Source organism: Gymnoscopelus braueri (genome assembly GCF_963280865.1).
Source record: "Gymnoscopelus braueri genome assembly, chromosome: 7".
Lineage (NCBI taxonomy): Eukaryota > Metazoa > Chordata > Actinopteri > Myctophiformes > Myctophidae > Gymnoscopelus > Gymnoscopelus braueri.
This window is the reverse complement of record NC_137608.1, coordinates 42,790,362-42,811,592: the sequence shown is the minus strand read 5'-3', so window position 1 is coordinate 42,811,592 and position 21,231 is coordinate 42,790,362. Positions and strand designations below refer to the sequence as shown.

Sequence of the window (21,231 nt, the reverse complement as noted above, 5' to 3'; positions counted from 1 at the left end):
TCCTTGCTGGTCTGCCAGCATGCTCATTCAAATCCCTTCAAATGATTCAGAATGCCGTGCCACGCCTGGTATTCAACCCCCCCAACATATTATCATCTCTTTTGCATTCCCTTCACTGGCTTCTGGTTGCTGCCTGCATTGAATTCAAAACACTGGTGATGGCCTACAAGGCAATCAAGGGCATGGCACCTCCTTAGGTTCAGGATGCCACCCCTAGGCTACACCCCTTCCCACACACTTCAGTTAACACAGGATGTCTGTCCGTCTCTTCCCTACGATGCCTTGGCCAACGCAAGCATCCGATAGTCTTCTCCCTCCCTATTTTCCAACACAGTCTGAAAACCCACCTTTTCAGACTTAATCTCACCCCCTAGTACTCCTCATTCCTTTTCTATTATCTCTTCTTGTCGCCTTTTCTTTGATAGATAGTTATGCTCTGCAGATGTATCTTGATTACTTGTTCAAATACTATGTACATGATTTAGATGTTTGCTGTTTGCTTCACCACAAATGAAATTTATTTTTTATTTAGATTGCCACGACAAGTCGTGAGGTAAGTAGCTACTGGGAGCTGACGGTAGGTGTGGCGCTCCACCTCAGCAATCCATCTGATACCGACAACAAACCTCTCCTACCTACTTACTGTATAAGAGCATCTGCTAAATGCCTAAATTGTAATTTTGTAGTATAGTCCTACTTACTGTATTGGAATATTTCAACAAACTTCTGTTAGGACACAGCCTGTTTGTATGCTCTATTAAATAATAGTGAGGATACGGAAATTCAATAAAAAACACTGAAACAGAAACTGTCAAATTGTCAGTTAATATCAGCAATCACTGCTTTTACTGCTTTCAATTTCAACATCCTACGACTTCAACTTTGTGAGTTGGTGCTGAGCCCAAAATAATAATACACAGATCTCCCTGGCAGCATTCTCCAGTATTCAACCTCAATCTGCCAGCCTGGCCAACTTTCGAACAATTTTTGCACTTCCAGAAGTCATAATTGTGACATTGCGTGGGAACTGGGAAGTGTGTCGTTTAAAAGTACAAGTAAAACGCCCTCCCTATCTATCCTCACCATGGGCTCTCAGGTCCCAGGCCATCTCGTGCTCATTAAGCATATGTCTCATTTTCCATTTCAGACGGCAGATAACACAGAAGTGCGCACAAAAGCACTATTTTTCAGGGCCGTCAGCTCATCTTGTCTCAAAGTCTAATGAGACGGGATCAAATATAACAGACAACACCAGGGAGGAGGGGGAGGGAGTCCTGGGTGAGCGGCAGAACAATGGGCCTGGAATGTGCCGTCACTGCTGCAGTGGGGCCAGTGAATGCAGATGCTTCTGTAATGAGGGATTAAGTGGTGGATTAGGGGTCTTTATTAAGATGTTTCTGATCCTCATTAGGCTCGAGCTCATATCAGCGCATCGATTCCCCCTCGCTCGCTGGATTGGCCCCTCTCTGGTGGAACCAGAGTGAGGGAGAGAGAGAGAGAGAGAGAGAGAGAGAGAGAGAGAGAGAGAGAGAGAGAGAGAGAGAGGGGGGGGGAGCTTGTTGTGCTTGTAGATATGCTATTTTTGGGGAAATACATGTGTACATTTTGAAAGTTCTAACCTATAATGACAAAAATAGGGTTCCAGGTTGAAAGTGGTTTTATGTGAAAAGGGCTAAAGGAAATGTGCTGCCTGGCGTTGACTGTCCAAAGTCAATATTTACATCTCATTACAACTCTTGAATGTGACCGAGGAGGCACACATGGCAACACATGACTGACTAGGTGACAAAGAACACGCACGTTGAAACTTAAGCAGCTTAGGTCATGACAGTTTTATTCAGTGCAAAGAGAGTCTAGTAGCAGGAGTCCATGATGCGCTTCATGCTCATGAACCTCATGCCGCTGCTCATGCCCATGTTCATGAAGTTCCTGTACTCTCCGGGCCTCATGTACATCATCCTGCCCCTGTACTGGGGCTGCTCGTACATCAGCCAGTGGCCGTCCATCACGTTGCAGGACATGCAGTTGTTCATGCGGTAGCGGTCCATGACGTTGTCACAGTCATCCATCAGCTCGTAACTCTGGCCTCCGAAGTTCTCCCTCTCGTAGATCTTCATCCTGTAGTTGCCCCTGTACTGTGGATCACAGGGAGAGTGGGTTGGACCAGGGTTTTGCTAGAATGCAGCTTGGTTTTAATGTTTAAACATGAACCCTAGTATCCCATTTCTCGGGTGAACATTCAGCTTCTTGATTATTCGATTTATTCGAAAAGCAATCGAGTAGTTTGTTGCAGCCCTACTTACCATGGGAATCATGCGGCAGGACCTGATGTTGTCGCTCATGCCCATCATGCTCATGTAGTCGGCGTACTCGCCCCTCCTCATGAAGTACTGGTTGCCCATGAAGTTGGTGCGGTCGTAGACCATGAAGCAGCCCCTCTCCACCCTGCAGGAGTGGCACCTGCTCAGGTAGGAGGACATGTCGGGACAGTCGCTCATGCACTCATAAGAGCGGCCCTGGAAGTTCCTCTCCTCGTAGAAGGTGATCTAAGGGAGTGGTGGGAGAGGTCTCGGTTAACATTGGGTTCCTTTGGGTCCATTTTGTACACGCTCAGAGTTGCATTAACCCTTAGGATTTGACTGTGTAGTTATGTGTTCAAATTCAGCCTGGTTCAGTTCTGTGTGAAACTGGCTGATATTTTAATTTATTAAATATACCCCCTCTTTAGGGCTAGTTCTGGTTATAATGTAAAACTAAATCTATCACACAACTTAATGTATTCTGGAAACTAAAGTGTTAGGTTATGGCAGGCTCTGGGTTACCCTTAATTCGTAGTGGAAAAGAGCCATCATGATTCAGGGAGTGTTTACAGTACCTTGCTGATCATGTTCATTCCGGTGGAGGTCATGTTGCTGGTCAGTGGGCTGCTGGTGCTGCTGCTGGTTCTCTTGCTCCTGAGCTGAACTGTACCCTATGTGGTTAACAGTTTCCTTTTATACATGACCCACCACACTGGCCTTTTGTCCCCAATAAATAAATAAAAAGCCCTGATCCAGCAACATGCCATGGAAATCCATAGAGCAACGGAGGCCAGCAGCAGGCCACGTTACCCCGGGGCCAGGCCGACGCAAATATATAAAAAAGGCCTTTCTATCAACGATCATTTCTCGTATACAGTAGGCCCACACAAAGCCCGCTTTGAAAGGGTTAACAATCAGCAGTCACACCTTGACATTGTTCGTGCACGTTCGGCGTGACGCTCAATGTGTTCGTTGTTTGGGGGGTTGAATAGCACCCCATTGTGCCAAGTTGGCAGAGCTCAATGCAACTGCACACAAACAAATCCTGAGGTTTAATTGAACTGAGTGTTTACAAATGGGACCAGATGGAAGGGTCTATCGGGTCCCATCTGTACAGGCTCAAGGTTAGATTAACACATTTGACTGTGTAATGTAGGTAGGACAATAATCCCTCCTATCCACTACTACTGCTTAGGCCTACATGCCATTCAAATGTCACATTGAATAGAATAATAGTGTTATTTAATAACATTTAGTGTTAGTTACATCCTGAGGAGGTTACAATAATAGGTAGTTTATTGTGTTATATCTAATAACATGGAGTTAAGTGAAAAGGCAAGTAAGTTAAATGGAAATAAAATATATTAGATAAAATACACGAAATACAAAAAAAAAACATTCATATTACAGAATAATTTTCATAATATTTTCGTGTGCAAATGGAACTAAATGGACCTTACGGGTCCATTTGGTTCCATTTGCACACTCTCAGAGTTATGGGGGTCTGAGGCATCGTGCATACCAAACTAGGGGTCCTTGACATCAAAAAGGTATAGCCATAGTATGCAAGCTTTCTTCATTTGTTTCAAATTGGATATTTTCTTGCTGTGATCAATAATAATACACAATCCAGTCTGAATGATATGCTTGGCTGTGTTGTAGTGTTGGTGCTGTGTATACAGTAGCCCTGTGACACCCAATGGTTGAATCTGGAATTTGTGCATTGTGATCTTGTAGATCAGCAATTGTTGAGAAAGTTTCACACATTTTGAAACATATTTTGAATACACATGCCTACTTGTAACAGAGTATTTCTACATTGTGGTATTGCTACTTTACTTAAGTAAAATTAAAAAATCTATCACTGCATTCTCAATGCCAATGTAGGTCAGCTCATTGACCCCTGTTTGAGTTGCATGTACGCATAGCCCTTACCACAAGGGAGCGCTGTGACCCATGTTCCTCTCAACACCGTGCCTCTCTTGGTAACAACCGGTGTTGCCATGTCGGCTTATTATAAGCGACTTTGGGCTTGTTTTTCTGGTAAGTTGCTTCTAAGTATTGGTAGTTGCAGGTTGCGTTTTTGGGGCTTGTTTCCAATTTTTTTAAATGTATTATTTAAACCAGTGGTTCTCAAATATTTTCATGAAAATGTTTTGTGAGCATTTGTGTATATTCCATATTTTATTGCAAGAGTTTTTGAAAATAGCAGATCTACAAGCTCACAACGTTGTGAGCTTGTAGATCTGCTATTTTCAAACAGCCGATGCATATTAGATTTAAAGAGCTTTGGGGCTTGTTTTCCTAGACCTGGTTGCTTAGCTCTCTCACACAGTCTGGCAACACTGGTAACAACACAGCATGTTGTCAAACGTTGCTAAGGAAGTAGATGCTTACAGTCATCAAAAAGCTAATGCTAACGCTAGGTAGCTAATCCGTTAGCTCCAACACTACAGTATTCCAATCTGGAAATAACTAAATAGACAGGTTTAACTGTGGCTGTTCCCTCTGCCATGGTCCGAGGTAACTGCAGGGGGCATTAAGTCAATACAAATACATGTCATGGTGTTTATGGTTAAATACGTTGTTGTCAACATTAGCAGCGTGCTAACTTTGCTAGCGACTTAATATTAACTTATTTTATTTTTAACTTTTAAAACTTTTTCTTAGCTGTGTACAGTTGACCGTTGATCTGATTTGTTTTACATTTCATTGTTTTTATTATTATTATTTGTTAAATTTAATTATTTTTAAAGTATTTTTCTTTCTTGAAATGAAGCACTTTAACATTTGGTTCAAATATAAAGTGCGTTACAAATAAAATGTATTATTATTATTATTATAAACCCGGGGGTCAACTAACCATTGATCACTGGCTGATAGATCTATTATTACTGTACTTCTCTTCATCACTTTAACATTCTAGTGTTGGCTTCGTGGCTTTCTTCAGCATTAAAACCACTAGCCCAGGGGTCTTCAACGTTTTCAGGCCAAGGACCCCCTAGCTCTGGTCCATAGCGTGAAGGAGAACACCTTCAGGCTAATGTACCAGAGCTAAGGACCCCCTAGCTCAGAGAGAGATGAAGCAGGGACCCCCATATTGCATAAGATTGTGTTGCATATTAAACCTTTTCATAGATAGCTTCATAGACTTGTTTGGCAGCATTGTGAAGCGTTGTGTTGGAGTCATGTTAATATGTATTTTCAGACAGTTAACCATTTAAACCCTCAATACTTGGAAAACTTGTACTTGGTCTGCTCCTTTTTCCCCGTACACCAAACCTCTTTGCTTGACTAATGGTTCCCCTCAGAATAGGGATGCTGAGGTTCAAGTGGTTAATGTAAGAAGAAAGTTCCTATCACACAAAGATTAGGCGAACCCCCTGTAGTAACACTGAGTACCCCCTAGGGGTCCCCGAGCCCCTGTTGAAGACCCCTGCACTATATTCTGTAGGTTACCCTGGCCTAACCCCTACCTACTTAGTGTCACTATTACGTTGTTAACTTGGACGGTTTAATACAGTAACTAATGTATGATGATTTAGTCGAAAACGCCTGTGTTGGAACTGTGCAGGCAACTATAGGACTTTAAACGACTTTAAGGGCAGGCTCTGTTCCTGATGTTTGAGCCCACTTCCAACCCCATCAGTAATTCTCAAACTTTTTAACTTCAAGGACCCCCAGTTTGGTATGCCTTTACGGAACCCCAACTTATCCAATATTTATCCCTGGTACCCCCAATCTTTGCTCATTTAACTCTGAGAGTGTGCAAATGGAACCAAATGGACCCCTCGGGTCCATTTGGTTCCAGTTGCACTCTCTCTGAGTCAGAGATCTGTTAGGGTCCATCAATCATTTAGCTGGGGAGACCCTGGAACCCCCTCATGGACCCCTGGGGGTCCCCGGAACCCACTTGAAGAACCGCTACATTGAGTGATTCTAACTTTATCCTCCTCTTCAGGCTTCTGTTAGCTGGCAACCGGCAAGACAAGTGGCGTCCAGCTGACTGCAGCAGGTGTTGGACATGATGTGAGGATGACTGAGAATGGGGAGGACAGCAACCCCTATCCCCTCAGTGGCGCTACTCGCTCCGGAGGAGGCAGTTCGGTCGTCAACAGGCCGCTCAAAGCCCCCTTAGTCGACCCCAAAACCTGCAAGGACCTGAAGGATGCCCTCAGACCCCTCCAGGTCAGTGGTGGAACTTGAAGTACATGGATTTTTTAAAAACTTTACTTTAGTAGTGTTGGAAGTGCTCTGTTACAAGTAAAAGTCCTGTATTCACAATTTTACTTGAGTAGTGCGAAAATAATTGGCATCAAAATGTACTTACAAAACAAATAAAAGTATAGTTTTCCCTCCAAATTTGTCAAAGGTTTTTGAAAATAACAGTTCTACGTTCTACAAGCTCACACTGCGTCTGCGTCGCAATGCGATACATAAGGCTATTTTAGAATAGCCAAGTATAAAATAGAGCTTAACTTTTCCTGTGGATTTTCCATGTGGTTTGTACCTGTAGGAGCCAAATGAGGATTATATTTGTATTTGTGCACTGGATTGGATTGGATTATTGGTATGTGATTGATGTAGGCACCGCATTGGCACCTTGGTGGTGGGAGTGTCGCTGTGGGTGGCCTCAGTGTCTATAAATAATGGCACTCACCTGCTCACCTTAAGGCTGATTTAACCGTGGAGGTAGGGTGAGCTGGGAGTTATATTTTGTTGACCGCTTTTGTAATTTACTCACTGTTTAACTTATTTTGTGCACATATTTATTACATATTTATTTATTGGAAATTGTAATAATTGGTGACACTACAGTAAACATTTTAAACTTGAGCATTTGTTTGGACCTGAATCTTTTAATGCGCGTCATACAGTTTTTAATCTCCCAGGCTTAGCCTGCCGGCTGATCTTTCATTGGGATTGTTATCAGCCGCAATAGTACCTGTGAAAGTTAACCTTATGACTATGTGGTTGAACCTCACAAATACGTTTGTGAGCACTATCTCATGTACAACTCGCTGACACCCTTTTGCACCTTTAATGTCTAATCTCATGTACATATCTGCTCTATATGAACCTACCGAAGTGCTACCACCTTGTGTCCAACCTTATGCACCTTATGTCTAACCCCATGTACTGTACCAGCTGGATTATGCTATGTGTATATATGTAGATATCTTGTTTTTGCCTATCCTCGACATGTTTCTCCGATTTTCTTTCTTTCACTCCTTGCTCTCCCTGCCCCCATCTTTTTTTTTTCTTCTCTTCCTGAAAACAACCAAAACGATGGATTTTGCACAAAAACTAATTTCACCCACTTCTTTACACCTGTAAACCTGTGATGTGACATTGAAGATGATTCTGAGCTTAAGCGGTTAATGTATGTTTTGTATTAATAATCTAAATATGCAACATGACTAGTAATTAAAGCCGTCAAATAATTGTAGTGGAGCAACAAGTCCAATCATTTGCTCTGAGATGTAGTGGAGTAGAATGAAATGTACCTCAACGTTGTACTTAAAGGAGGACTTCACCCATTTTCAACCTATCTTCATATAATAGGTCCTTACTAATGCTCATTATAATATGGTACCATTTTTGACCACTCGTCTGTGTCTCAGTGGAGGTCTGTGGACATTTCAGAATCCCGCCTACCAGTGACATCATCGATGGAGAATCCAAGCTAATAGAAAGTGCAGGCTTTCTATTCCTGGAAAGTTAGCATGCTATAATGGAAGCAATTGTTCTTGCGTTAATAAAATCTAAATAAAAAATGTGAAACCTTGTTTGAAAAAAAAAAAACCCTGCCTAACGATGATGTCACTGGTAGGTGGGTTTCTGAAGTGTCCACAGCCCTCCTATGAGACACAGACCGAGTAGGAAGTAACCCATGAGCATTAGTGAGGACCAATTATACGAAGATAGGTTGAAAATGGGTGGAGTCGTCCTTTAAGTACAGTACTTGAGTTAATATACCTTACCTGCTTCCCACCACCGCTCCAGGTTTCCCAACACCCAGAGAAAGGTCCCCCTCCTCACCCCCAGCCCCACCCCCCCTCTCGGCCCAGACCTGCCGGGTTGGCGAAGGCCGGCAAGGACGGCTCGGCGGAGGAGACGGTGAGAGGCCGGCGGCTGAGGAACAGCCAGGAGAGTCTGACCGACCCGTCCGAGACCACTGGCTCTTCCACAGACTCCCTGAAGGTCTGCTGCAGCTCTCGGTTCTTTTTAACCCATTAAGACCGGGAAAGCATCTGTCATTTTAGATTTTAACCACTTTAACCATTAACTTATACTTTGGCTATTCAAAAATAGCCGATATATATACAAGCTCATAGCGCGGCACCGAGTCAATCATGAACATTTTTGCAAATCTTTGAATAAATATTTTTCAAAGCGAACATTTCTCAAATCTTTGCTTCTGGGGATTCTACAAAATGTCTTCTACTGTAAAACGTTTTTTTTAAAAACTTATGTTGCTATAGGTTCAAGATTCAAGATCCAAGAAGGTCTATTAATGTCCCAAGAGGGCAATTAGGTTTACAGCAAGAGGTAGTGGTTTAAAACATACAAACAGTACAGGACAACAACAGACATGAAACACCATAGCATAAACAGAAACCTGGGCGCAAATAAAATAAAAGGCTACATTCAGAAAAAAGTGCTAGGATATAAAGTGCCGGCATAAAGTGCTTGTTCTTTCAACATCGTCATCATCAGCAACATATCATCATCATTTACCTGTTATTGGCAGCGTTGACTGCACGAATCGAGGCGGGGACAAAGGAGTGCTTATATCTGTTATTAGTGACACCAGGGGCACCCAGACGACGGCCAGATGGCCACAGCCTGTACTCTGACTGGAGTGGATGGGCACTATCCTGCTGAATGGACCTGGCCTTCATGAGCAGCTGTCTGTTGTAGAAAGGATCGAGGCTCTCCAATTGGATGCCAGTAATTTTGGAGGCAGTTTTCACAATACTTCTAAGATAATTTTTATCTTTTAATGGCGAGGTTGCCATACCAACAGATGATAGAGAAGGAGATGACAGAATGTATGTAGGCACTGTAAAACAGTTTCATCAGGTTTTTGTCGACATTAAATCTGGCTAATTTCCTTAGGCAGAAAAGGCGTTGCTGGCCCTTCTTACACTGCATGTCGGTGTTTACATCGAATTTCAAGTTGCTATCAATAATCGTGCCCAGGTATTTATAACTGGGCACGATTTCCACTGGCTGGCCACAGATATCGGTGTTCTGGGTGGGATGGGGACCACGTCTGAAGTCAATCAGTGGTTTTTCAAACTTTTTCATGTCATGGGCCCCCAAAATTATATGTATTTGGCTGCGGACCCCCATCTCAAAGTATGTTGTACCAGGGACCCCCAGAAGCAAAGATTTGAGTTACAAATGTTCGCTTTAAAAAATATATAATTCAAAGATTTGCACAAACTTTCAATATTTTTCAAAAATAGCAGATCTACATGAGCTTGTGTATCTGCTATTTTTGAATAGCCAAAGTATAAAATAATGATTAAAGGGGTTACACAAAATGCGTTCCCGGTTTTAATGGGTCAAATCAGCGGTTCTCAGAACAGTGAAATAAGACACCGCTCATCCGTTAACTAAAACGTAAATGAGGTGCTGGAGCTGAATAAAATCAGTGTGGAAGAGAAAAAGCAGCATCTCAAATGTTTTAATTTCAAGGACCCCCATAACTCTTGAGAGTTACAGACCTGTAAGGGTCCATTTGGAACCTCCTCAAGGAACCCTGAGAGTCCTTGGACCCCGCTTTGAGAACCACTTTAAAATCAGAGCTAAAAACCTTTCCGTTTGCCGCTGCCTTTTATTGAGATTTCTGTAAAAAAAATTGCTGTATTAAAATGTCCTTTTTATATAGTGTTTCCTTTGCTTAATGTTAAATTGTGTAAAGCACACTGAATTGCCCTGTTGTTGAAATGTGCTATATTACAAATAAACTTGCCTTGCCCTTAAGGAGGACCAGACGATGGGGTTCTCCCTCAGCGGTGCCGTCAAGTCCAGGAATGGCAAGGGCCTCGCCGTGCCTCCCATTGGCCCCCCTGAGCTCCGGGCCAGGGGCCACAGTCTGTCGGAGTACGAGACGACGGGACCTCGCAACCCGCCACACGACCCCACAGGTAGGGAGGTCAACATCATGACATTTTGGTTGACGATTAATTGCCTTACAAATAATTGCGATTACCGATTTTAATTGTGTTTTTGGCATTGAACATTTAAACAAAAATTAAATTTCTGTTTGCCTTTTTAGGCTTAGTAAACAGAAATTGCACAGGACAGATATGACATGTTACAACTAATGTACTATAGCCAAAATAGGCCATATTTAAGAATTATTTTAAATGTATGAACAACAGATGAATTTGAAATGAAAACCATTCTGATGATTATGCAAAAAATAATTGTGACGATCTCACACGATTGTGATCGGGCGATTATGTAATAACTGTGGGCCGGGCCTGCCCACAGGGGAGCGGGGGGTGAGGTCCGCCAAGGTGCGCCTGTCTCCCGTGCAGCCGACGGGGCCTCTACCCGCGCTGGAGAAGAGCTTCGCGTCGGCCACCTTAAGGACGGCTAACCGCATCGACAGGTAGGGCCGTCACGATCAGGACACTTTACATGCCGATTAATTGTCGCACAAATAATTGCGATTAACATTTCTGTTTTGCTTTTAGGGTTTGAAGATATGACAAATAAATAAATATAAATATACAAAGAAATGACTGTATTTAATAAATGTGTACATTAATCGTTGAAATAGCCGATCTACATTTTATACTTTGTCTATTCGAAATAGCCGATCTACAAGCTCACAACGCGCCGCAGCGTTGTGAGCTTGTAGATCTGCTATTTTCACTATTTTCTGAAAACGTTTGAAAATATATGAACCTTTTTCAACATGGAAATGGTTATGCGATTATCTCAAATAATTGCGATTATGCGATTATGTAATAATTGTGACAGGTCTATTGACAGGGATTGCGGTGCAGATTACGGCGCGCCGCAGGCCAGAGGCGAGCACCACGGGAAGCGTCTGCACAGGAACCTGAGTGACAGCCGGCTCATGGAGAGCATGTCGTCGGACAGCGCCTCCGTCAGCTCCATGAAGTCCACCCTGAGCGTGCTCAACCCCATCAGACCGCAGGATGTGAGGAACAGGTACAGTGGGCTCACCACCCATTCTGCAGTGCATGTTTTACATACATGTGTGTAGGGGTGCAACAGTTAACTCTTTCAGTGCCACAATACGTCAAATACGTCATGAGGCCTGACGCCCCGTGTGCCACAATACGTCAAATACGTCATGAAAAAAATAGAATAAAATAAAACTATTTTTTTCTTTTTTGAAAAACATGTTCAGAACCCAAGATATGATGATTTGAAGATTTGCTGCTGTTTAACTTTTTACTGAAAAAGGCTGTATCTCGGCTCCTAAGCACTTTTACAATAAATTTTGGTTGTGGCACTCAGAACCAAAATTCCATAAATAAGCATGGCACTGAAAGAGTTAATTCAAACGGATTGATTTAATGGATAAAAAAAAAAATCTATTAATGGGGTAGGTACCCTCACAAAAACATGCAGTGATCCTGGTCTCTATACTGCCTCCCCCTGGTCAGCCGGGGCGCCTGATGGAGGGGAAAGAAACTGGTTGGAATAACGCGTTCCTTCCACGCGCTACGTCTAATCAGGGAAACTCCCCCCTGTCAGGTGAAAAGAAGCGGCTTGCTAGCTCTCATGCATTGAAGGAGGCATGAGCTCGGCTCTAGGCTCTCCCTAGGCTTGCAGAGGGAGTGTAGCGCCCAGGATTACATAGGCAATTGGCACTGGGTGAAAAAATGGGTTACACAAATCGTGGGATAAAAATGTAGTTAAAAAAATATAATAATAATCAATTAATAAAAGTAATCGATTTGGGCCCAGGAAAAAAAATCATGTCATAAAAACATACAGCCCAAATAGGTAACCCCTTCTTTACTGAGATTGCATTATCGTCAACTCTGACCTTGAAGACATTAGCATTACTAAGGTTATGTTTGGACCCAAAAAGAATGGATTCGGTTTTACCAAGGTGTAATGACAGTTTGTTATCAGAGAGCCAAGTGCAGATTTTGCAGAGTTCAGAACTGAGGGCTTCCTCAACTTGCGTTTTGTCCTCGACCCGAGACCAAGAGTGCTGAATCCTCAGCGAACAAGAACAAATTGCAGTTACAGGCTGATTTAATTTGATGATTTTGATGGTGTAGTTTAGTCTTTCTTGGCTATGTAAGCTCTTAACAACAGCGAGTCGGATCGTGACGTGTCGTGAGCTTGTAGATCTAATATTTAAAAAATGTTTGTGTGACATTCTTTTATGAAACAAATTGCAAAAAGTTCAAATATGGAGATATAATGTTTCTACCCGACAGCAACGATGTAGTGCATGTTGAGTGAGGTCGTTTTCAGGTGTGTTCTGAATGATGCTGGGTGCATTTTCCTACGCCGGCGCTTTAATCTCACTTAGTCCATCAGCCAATAGGAGTGCTCCATTGGAGCCGGAGGCAGGGGTGCGGTGATGCGGTCACATTGGCGTGAGTTCTCTCCCCTTAACGAAGGCCTCAGAGGGTTGGTTGCACGTGTAAAGCGGAAAACGCTCAGTCCCTGTCAGAGAAAATGGGAGAGTGGAGGTGGGGGGTGTGTGTGTGTGTGTGTGTGTGTTTGGGGGGATTAACCAGCTAAGTCAGATTTTACTACTTCATCGTACACCGGTATTGCGTGGCTAATATAGCCGGAAGGTTTTCAAGATTTTTCTAAAATAGCAGATATACAAGCTCACAACGTGTCATGAGCTTGTAGATCGGCTATTTATGAATAGCTGAAGTATAAAATAGGGTAAGGGTGATTTAACTGATGTACAGTTGGGGTGTACGGTACTGTACTGTTTATTTCAAAGAGTCATCATACCCTTCCTCTCTTTACAATACTGCCTCGGTACCCAGGTGTTTGATTTTTTTTGTAAAAAGAAATAAAAACACACAGGCTTTGCGCTTGAAACGCTGAACGGATGTTGGCCGGCCATTCCCCCAATATACCCATCGCTCTTTTACTGATGACGCCATGCTCTCTGTCTCTGGCAGGAGCTTTCTGGAGGGCAGCGTGTTGGGAAACGGCGCCCTGCTGGGGGCCGAAGAGCTGGACCGCTTCTTCCCGGACAGGAGGGTGGGCATCTACATAGCCACATGGAACATGCAGGGGGAGAAGGTACGGCGATATGACTTTAAATCAATATCACCATTATTTAATTTTTTTGCCTCGATTACGATAAGGAATGATTATTAAAAAGAAAGACAAAAATAGTGAAAATAGCAGATCTACAATGCCTCGCGATGCGATGCATTGTGAACGTAGATCGCTAGTGACATTATTTTTGTACACCACCATTGTATAGCAAAGTATAACACAGGGTTAAGTGGTTAATCAGGCTAATTGATTTAGAATTAGAATTTAGATTTTTTTCATGTTGATATATAGAAAAAATATATATTAAAAAAACATTCTCTGTTATAAGTCCGTTATTGCTTCTAAATATCGGTTTTGATATATTTTTGGTTAATTGCCCAGTCCTATCTATAATCTGATCCGTCCCGGCACATTTGGGGTTCCTTACTAACTACGGTTGCATTTTCGTCAGGGGCTTCCAAACAACCTAGATGACCTGCTGCTTCCCACCGACTCCGACTTTGCACAAGATTTTTACATTGTCGGTGTCCAGGAAGGCTGTCCTGACAGGTAGGCCTCACTGCAAAATCCTGATTAACTGAACTCTGAGCGTTAAAAATGGACCTGCTGCTTTTGCAGTGTGACTCAATGACGCAAAATGTATGTACACCCACTGACATCATGCTAGTTGAAGTTTTACACAGGTGTGTATTTGTACTCTTATTACTATACGTGTTAGGGCCAAATGTCCCCACAAGTATAGTAGAATTTGAGAAATATTCTGTGTGAGGGCAATTTTCTTGGTCCTCACAGGAGAAATGGTTGTTTTTATGGTTAAAAAAGATTTTTAGAGTTAAGCTTACAATTTAGGAAAACATTCAGGTTAGGGTTAAACATTTAAAGGTTAGGTTTAGGGGTTAGGGTTGGAGTTGTGCTGACTTGTACTTTGTTGCGCACCAAGGTAAAATAGCAGATCTACAAGCTCAGCTCACAATGGCAGAAAAGGCAAGAAATTGCATTTCTAAAATTGCTTGTTGTGTGTGCAAGCGTGAGCTTGTAGATCTGCTATTTTGCAGCAATTTAGTCTTAGGGTTAAAAAGGGCAGATAAGGCAAAAACACGCATTTATGAAATTGCTGGCAATAACTTGTATCCGTGCATGTGTGCGCGCATGCACGTACGTGCGTGGATTTGTCTGCGTGTGTGTGTGTGTGTCTGTGTGTGTGCTTGTCTCCACAGGAGGGAATGGGAGACCCGTCTCCAGGAGACTCTGGGACCATATTATGTCATGCTGTACGCAGCAGCACACGGTGTCCTGTACCTCACTGTGTTCATCAGGAGAGACCTCATCTGGTTCTGCTCAGGTCAGTACTATGTAGGGTTGGGAAGCGGAACGAACCATAGAGGAACCGGAATCGGTTCCATGACTTCCATCACATTCGGAACTGTTTCCCCGGAAACCGGTTTTATCACACTGTCAGAGCAGGTATATGGACTTGCTATGCAATTACAATACCGGTAGTTCTAAAACTTTTTAGTTTAAAGGACCACCGTAACTCAAGAGTTACAGACCCGCAAGGGTCCATTTGGAACCCTGTATAGGAATCATTAAAGGGAACCGTGGAATCGGACCGTTAAGGAACCGTAATCGTCCAAATCTTAAAGGATCCCAACCCCAGTGGACATAGTACTCAACCCCAGTACTCGAGTCACAGTATAGATACTCCTGGTGAAATATTACTCAGCTAGTAAAGTAAAAGTAAAAGATGCTCTGTCAAATTTGTACCCGAGTTACTTGTTAACTCGGGTACTTGCTTAAAGAAAAAAAGTCTGAAATATTCAAAAGTACGTGCTTTAAATAAGTACAAATTACGATGTGCATTTTCTTTTTAATATCAATGCGTTGCTGTATTGAAATATAGACATTTTCCCCCAAAAAATCCAAATACATTTCAGAAATTAAACACAAATGGTGATAATAGCTGATCTACAAAGTTCACAACAAATTAAGTAAATGTATTTTGTTACTGTTTGCCACTGGGCCTAACACAGAGGTGGAGCACGCCACGGTCACCACCAGGATCATCTCCCAGATCAAAACCAAAGGTGCCGTGGGCGTGGCCTTCACCTTCTTTGGGACGTCCTTCCTCTTCATCACCTCCCACTTTACCTGTGAGTACTGCATCCTTACCATGTGATGACATGCATCTCTGGGATGGCATAAAGTATTCTTACTATCTAATCATTCTACGACTATGTACTGTATATATGTTTTTTATACATAATGTGGATCAGAATAGTTCACAGACAACAGCCACTGATTCTAAGCCTATTTCCTTTGTCTTCCAGCTGGAGATGCCAAAGTCTATGAAAGGATCCTGGACTATAACAAGATCATTGAAGCACTAGCTCTTCCTAAAAGCCTTCCTGACACCAATCCATATCGCTCTACAGCCTGTAAGTCTGTCTGTCCACTTAGTAGTGTTAACAATCATAATTTATGCTTTGTTTGTGTGCTGAGATCTGATGAAGACCTGATGAAGTTGATGAAGTTGTTGTTCAGCACCTAACACGTTTTTTGGGGATGTGCGTACTTCCCTCTGTACTTAATTATTCATTCATAGCATCATATGCTATTATGCTAGCCATGATTTTCTCTTGCGGTTTTCTAAGCAAAATGCTGTAGTTGGTTAAAGGGAGTACTTGGCTTCAGAAATCAGGGAAAGGGGTTACTGAAGCCAAAAAGGTTTGAAAACTGTTTGTTTTTTTGTTTATTTATTTATTGACTTGTCTCCATGTAGTCTGCTAAACAGAGAAAAATGTATTCCCCCTGCGGACAATAAAATGTACTTTTGTAAAAAAGTAATACTTCCATAATACACTGAAATGGAGCTGAATCATACTGTTTTGTGTTCATATAAAAAGAGGTTGGTAACAGTGAAGTACCGGTACTTCAACACCGGTCTTGAACAGGAACGGTCTCAAATCTCAAAGCCTTGTTGTTCCCCCGCCTCAGCTGACGTCACCACCAGATTCGACGAGGTCTTCTGGTTCGGAGACTTCAACTTCCGGCTCAGTAAAGAGCGCCTGGGCGTGGAAGCCATCTTGAAGCAGACGGTCGGCACGGACATGGACCCCCTGCTGCAGCACGACCAGCTCTCCAAGGAGATGAAAGACGGTACGACTTGCGCCCAGTCGTTGGGTAGAGTGCGTTATGAGGAATTTGGGAATTTGACACTGCAGCTTGCAATCTGCGTCCACGCAAAAATCACACTGTATAATAAAATAAAACACAAATACTAATTGTATACTGTATTAGAAGGGCCATGTTTGTATACTCTGTTGCAAATTGATAAATTAACACTGTATTTTCATTATGGGTGAAAGTTTAAATAAATAAAAGACTTTTGATATTTTTTGGGCGAAATAGCTGATCTTCAAGTTGACAACACGTTGCATTGCGTATTTGCTATTTTGGAAAATATGGCTTAATTGGTTAACCTTTGTCTCTCTCCTGTGTGTGTGTGTGTGTGTGTGTGTGTGTGTGTGTGTGTGTGTTTTGACATGCTCTCTAGGCGCTATCTTCAAAGGCTTCCAGGAGGCGGCCATTCACTTCCGCCCCACGTATAAGTTTGACATTGGCTGTGACGTTTATGACACCACGTCCAAGCAGCGGACGCCTTCATACACAGTAAGGCAGTGGTTCTCAAACGTTTTCATATCAAGGACCCCCAAAGTTATATGTATTGGACTGCGGACCCCCATCTGAAAAGGTTTTGCCAGGGACCCCCCAGAAGAGAAGATTTATGTTAAAAGATTATCTAAATTATTCTAAATTTCCAAACATTTTCGATATTTTTCAGAAGTCTTCAAAAATAGCAGATGTACAAGCTCGCTGTGAGCTTGTATATCTGCTGTTTTTGAATAGCCAACGTATAAATGGATAACGAGGTCAAAAGAAATAATATTGTGACGCTATATTAACTACTTTTGCTGGGGTTCCCGAACCCCACTTTGAGAACCAATGGAGTAAGGCGTTGCTCTGTCCCTTGCTGCCCTGCGCCGTCACAAGTCATCCGCTCTCCTCCACTGCTTTCCTGCAGCTCGTGTATATTCAGACGTCTGATTTGCGTACAAACAATCAATCAATGACTCTCTCCTGTGTCTACAGGACAGGATTGTGTTCAGGAACAGGCAGGTAGATGACATCAAGGTGGTCAAATACACCAGCTGCTCCAGCATCAAGACCTCGGACCACCGGCCTGTCATGGGAGCGTTCCAGGTCAAACTGCGGCCGGGGAGAGACAAGTGAGTCCCAATAGATTTCCTAATTCCTGCCACGTTGCGCTCCACCGCCAAGTGTGTTGATCCTAATAGTTTAAGGCATTGCTTTCTTCTAAAAGGGGTTATGTAAGTGATACTGTATGTTTTTGTTTAATAAACATATTTTTATCTTGTTAAAGTTAAAGCTCTACATTACAATAGTAATCATTGCTACTTCCCATCTTCCAGCTCTTCATTTTCTTCCCATATCTTCAGCTCTTCATTTTCAGGTCAGGATACCAATTTTATCCAATCAGGAGAGAAAGTATTTCTTGTTTATTCTGTATGAGTTCGCTCTCTACTGATTGGATAAAATTGGTATCCTTACCAATTTCAAATTCAAAAATAGCAAAATTAGAAACCCCCCATCTCCATATTCTAACTTTTTGTGTTTTTTGCTGCAAGCTCGAGCTTGTGGATCTGCTATTTTTGATGCTTTTGTGTGACGCTGTAGTGTATAGTATGATCAATTAGGGGCATTCATTTACAAAAAAACACTAAAAGTCACAATATGGAGATGGGGGTTTCTGCCCGCTAGCAATGAAATAGGGTTTCAGTGGTTGAGAATAATAATCATGTACTTTCTATTTGCCTTTGTGAATGTGTGGATGTCAGTATTCCCCTGGGTGCGGGCCAGTTTGACCGGAGCCTCTACCTGGAAGGCATCAGGAGGAGGATCAGCAGAGAGCTACAGAGGAAAGAGGCCCTGAAGAACCAGGGCAGTAGCACCGTCTGCTCCGTCTCCTGACAGGGGGCGCTCTCTGGAACCACACCAGACCCAACGCTTGCTGAAGACCACCCAGGAAGGAGGGAACCCCAGACCACAACCAGACCACAAACACAAGTGTTGTCTTAGTGCAGAAAACCAAAGGTGTCCTAGTGACTGAGCAGTGGTTGGCTGCCCTCTAGCGGGCGTTTTTGGTAACTGTGTCCTGGTGAAATGTGGGGCAGAGGTGGATGCTGCCTGCCCGCTGGCTGCACCCGAGGGCAGGGACCTCGAGGTCAGACAAACTGATGTGTACGCAACGCAGACACAGCCGTCTGGGTCCCCCTCTGCACAAACAGGACTTGTCGGTCACATACTGTGACGTGAAGCGATTAACCGTCAAGAATGTATAATTGCATTGTTTTGCTTTCTAATTATTTTTATTTCACTTGCAAGGTTGATAAGGACCATAATGCTTTGTTAACCGTTTCCTCTAACGGTGCGTCAGTGTTCAAATGCCTTGTGTAATCGGTTTCATCCGTATACCAAGACGATGTGGCAAACATTAGGTACGGCAAGGTTTTGAGGTTCCAGCTTGCATGCTTATGCCTAATAAAAATTCCGTCTTCACCGCTTGAATATTCCGTGTCAAGCGGTGAAAATAGCTGACCAACAACAAGCTCAAGCTTGTCAATAAGGCTTACTGAGAACGGCATGGCTGCAGGCAGGAGCAGTGACAACACATTACGGTACCTATTTATTTCACAGTTAACATAACTTTTTATTTCAAAAGACAAGACATTTATAGGAAATTAGTGTCATATTACAGGGAGAGCAAATTGATTTGATGCCCTGGTGATGAAAGCCATTTTCTTCAACAGATAATCCATGACCTTGATTGGATAATGCCAAGTGGTTCTGTGCATCAGTTGCCTGTGTTTACCACACTGATTATTGTCTCCGCCAGGCCGAAAGGCATGGCGAGAGAGTATGTTTTACCCCCTGTCCGTCCGTCCGTGTGTACGTCCATCCATCTGTCTGCTAGCAGCTAATCTTCGGCACCGTTGGCCCGGTCGCTTCGAAACTGTGCACACACACTCCCTGGATGCCAATTCAGAACCTCTGGCCCAAATTTTTCACATGGGCCTGTTATAGCGCCACCAGGTGGCCGATTTGTGCAAAACCTATTTTTGGATATTACTCCTACAGATCTTATCCAAACATCACGCAAATCGGTACACAGTATCTCTATAGTCATGTGATCAAGACGGATCTGACCGATATTTCATATTCCATCCTGATTGGCTAAGGTTGACTTCTAAAGTTTGCAGGATTGGTCCGTTTTGAACAAAATGTCTCAAATCATGAACGCAGCGTGCGATTTCTGTGAAAATTTGCACACACATTCCCACTAGGCAGAGGAAGAAATGACACCCTTTTCACATTGGCCTGTTATAGCGCCACCAGAAGGCCACAATAACCTACCTGACCTGGCGGAGACCTGTGCTCAGAGGAGCACTTTTTCTAAACTGGTGATCGTTTTGCAATGCAGCAAACAGTTTCAGCTCATTGCCTTAAACGGTTATCTTTTTACGAAACGCATGAATGCCCGCATACTGCACTACTCAGCTAAAAGGAATTCTGATTCTTGTGTTCCTTGCATGAAGATCAGTGAATCAGGTGTCATTCACTCTTAACCACATGAACCCAAGTGTACCTATTCTGGGCATGTCATAATAGCTGATCTACAAGCTTAAAGGGATACTTCACTCTCGGGCCGGGGACACATTTAAAAAAAATATTAAAAATAAATGAAAAAAGTTATGGAAAATTCATGGCCCCCTCACACATTAGTAGGACACTCTAATGCGTGAGGGGGCCATGAATTTTCCATAACTTTTTTCATTTATTTTTAATATTTTTTTTAAATGTGTCCCCGGCCCTAAAGGGAAGTATCCCTTTAATGCGTACAGTATTGTGAACTTGTAGAGCGGCTATTTTGGGAGATTTGGGGTTGGTGGAAAAAAGAACCGGACCAAGTATCGAGCCCTGGGGGACCCCGGGTCAATAGGGTTTAGTGGTTTATATTTCCTCATGACAAAAATCGGTACTTCTTGGTGAGCAACAGTCATGCAACAAACTACATATTATGCTCCGGGAAAAGTGCCTGTGTTGTCTTGTTCATGGTTTCCTCAGGACCTCTATGTAGGCTACTTAATTTTCTAGAACACCTTTGTGACATACTTTAACTCCACATAATAAAAGTTTTGAAACTTAAGGTGGAATTTGATTTTCCAAGATTGAACAATTTTATGGTCAAAATCTTCTCAACTCACTGTCACAGCCCGTTTGTATTTTATATGACAAAATCTACATTTATTTACTGCCAAGCTCAAAGATGAACATCAAGTACAATTATTCTAGTTGGAGAAATGGCCAGAACTATACAAATGGGTAATGATTTACATATTTTTTAAAAGCTGATGGCGAGACAGACAGGAAAGGCATGAGAGTGGGGATAACATGCAAAGAGCATCGTGTCGGAACGACTAGCCTCATTGCATGTGGTATGCGCTATTACCAAGTCAGGCCGAAGTGTGTTATCGCCTCATAGCATAATTGCCTAACTCACTTTTTGGTCAAATTGACTTTTTTGCCTAGCTAT

General features: G+C 42.7%; 2 protein-coding genes across 2 annotated transcripts; one reads left to right on the top strand and one right to left on the bottom strand.

Moving 5' to 3' along the window:
* Window positions 1–1,853: 1,853 nt before the first annotated feature.
* Window positions 1,854–2,908, bottom strand: LOC308089624 (gamma-crystallin M2-like; the record flags this gene model as incomplete). The annotated part of the gene is made up of 3 exons (XM_080434458.1): window positions 1,854–2,135; window positions 2,304–2,546; window positions 2,876–2,908. 3 exons carry the CDS (start codon window positions 2,906–2,908, stop codon window positions 1,854–1,856), a joined length of 558 nt encoding a protein of 185 aa, XP_080290584.1.
* Window positions 2,909–4,695: 1,787 nt separating this feature from the next.
* inpp5e (inositol polyphosphate-5-phosphatase E) lies at window positions 4,696–20,319 on the top strand. Its single transcript, XM_080434426.1, has 15 exons — window positions 4,696–4,823; window positions 6,262–6,488; window positions 8,307–8,504; window positions 10,297–10,459; window positions 10,809–10,929; window positions 11,316–11,498; window positions 13,457–13,580; window positions 14,011–14,108; window positions 14,777–14,901; window positions 15,590–15,709; window positions 15,887–15,994; window positions 16,554–16,715; window positions 17,113–17,228; window positions 17,709–17,845; window positions 18,476–20,319. The coding sequence occupies exons 2-15, from the start codon at window positions 6,336–6,338 to the stop codon at window positions 18,606–18,608; spliced, it is 1,941 nt and encodes a 646-aa protein (XP_080290552.1). The 5' UTR covers window positions 4,696–4,823; window positions 6,262–6,335; the 3' UTR covers window positions 18,609–20,319.
* Window positions 20,320–21,231: the final 912 nt, after the last annotated feature.

Excerpts from the sequence above, each read along its gene's own strand:
- inpp5e (XM_080434426.1), top strand. The coding sequence starts at position 6,336 with ATGACTGAGAATGGGGAGGACAGCAACCCCTATCCCCTCAGTGGCGCT. Across the intron at positions 6,489-8,306 it reads ATGCCCTCAGACCCCTCCAG|GTTTCCCAACACCCAGAGAA; the intron begins GTCAGTGGTGGA and ends CCACCGCTCCAG. Across the intron at positions 17,229-17,708 it reads AGCGGACGCCTTCATACACA|GACAGGATTGTGTTCAGGAA; the intron begins GTAAGGCAGTGG and ends CTGTGTCTACAG.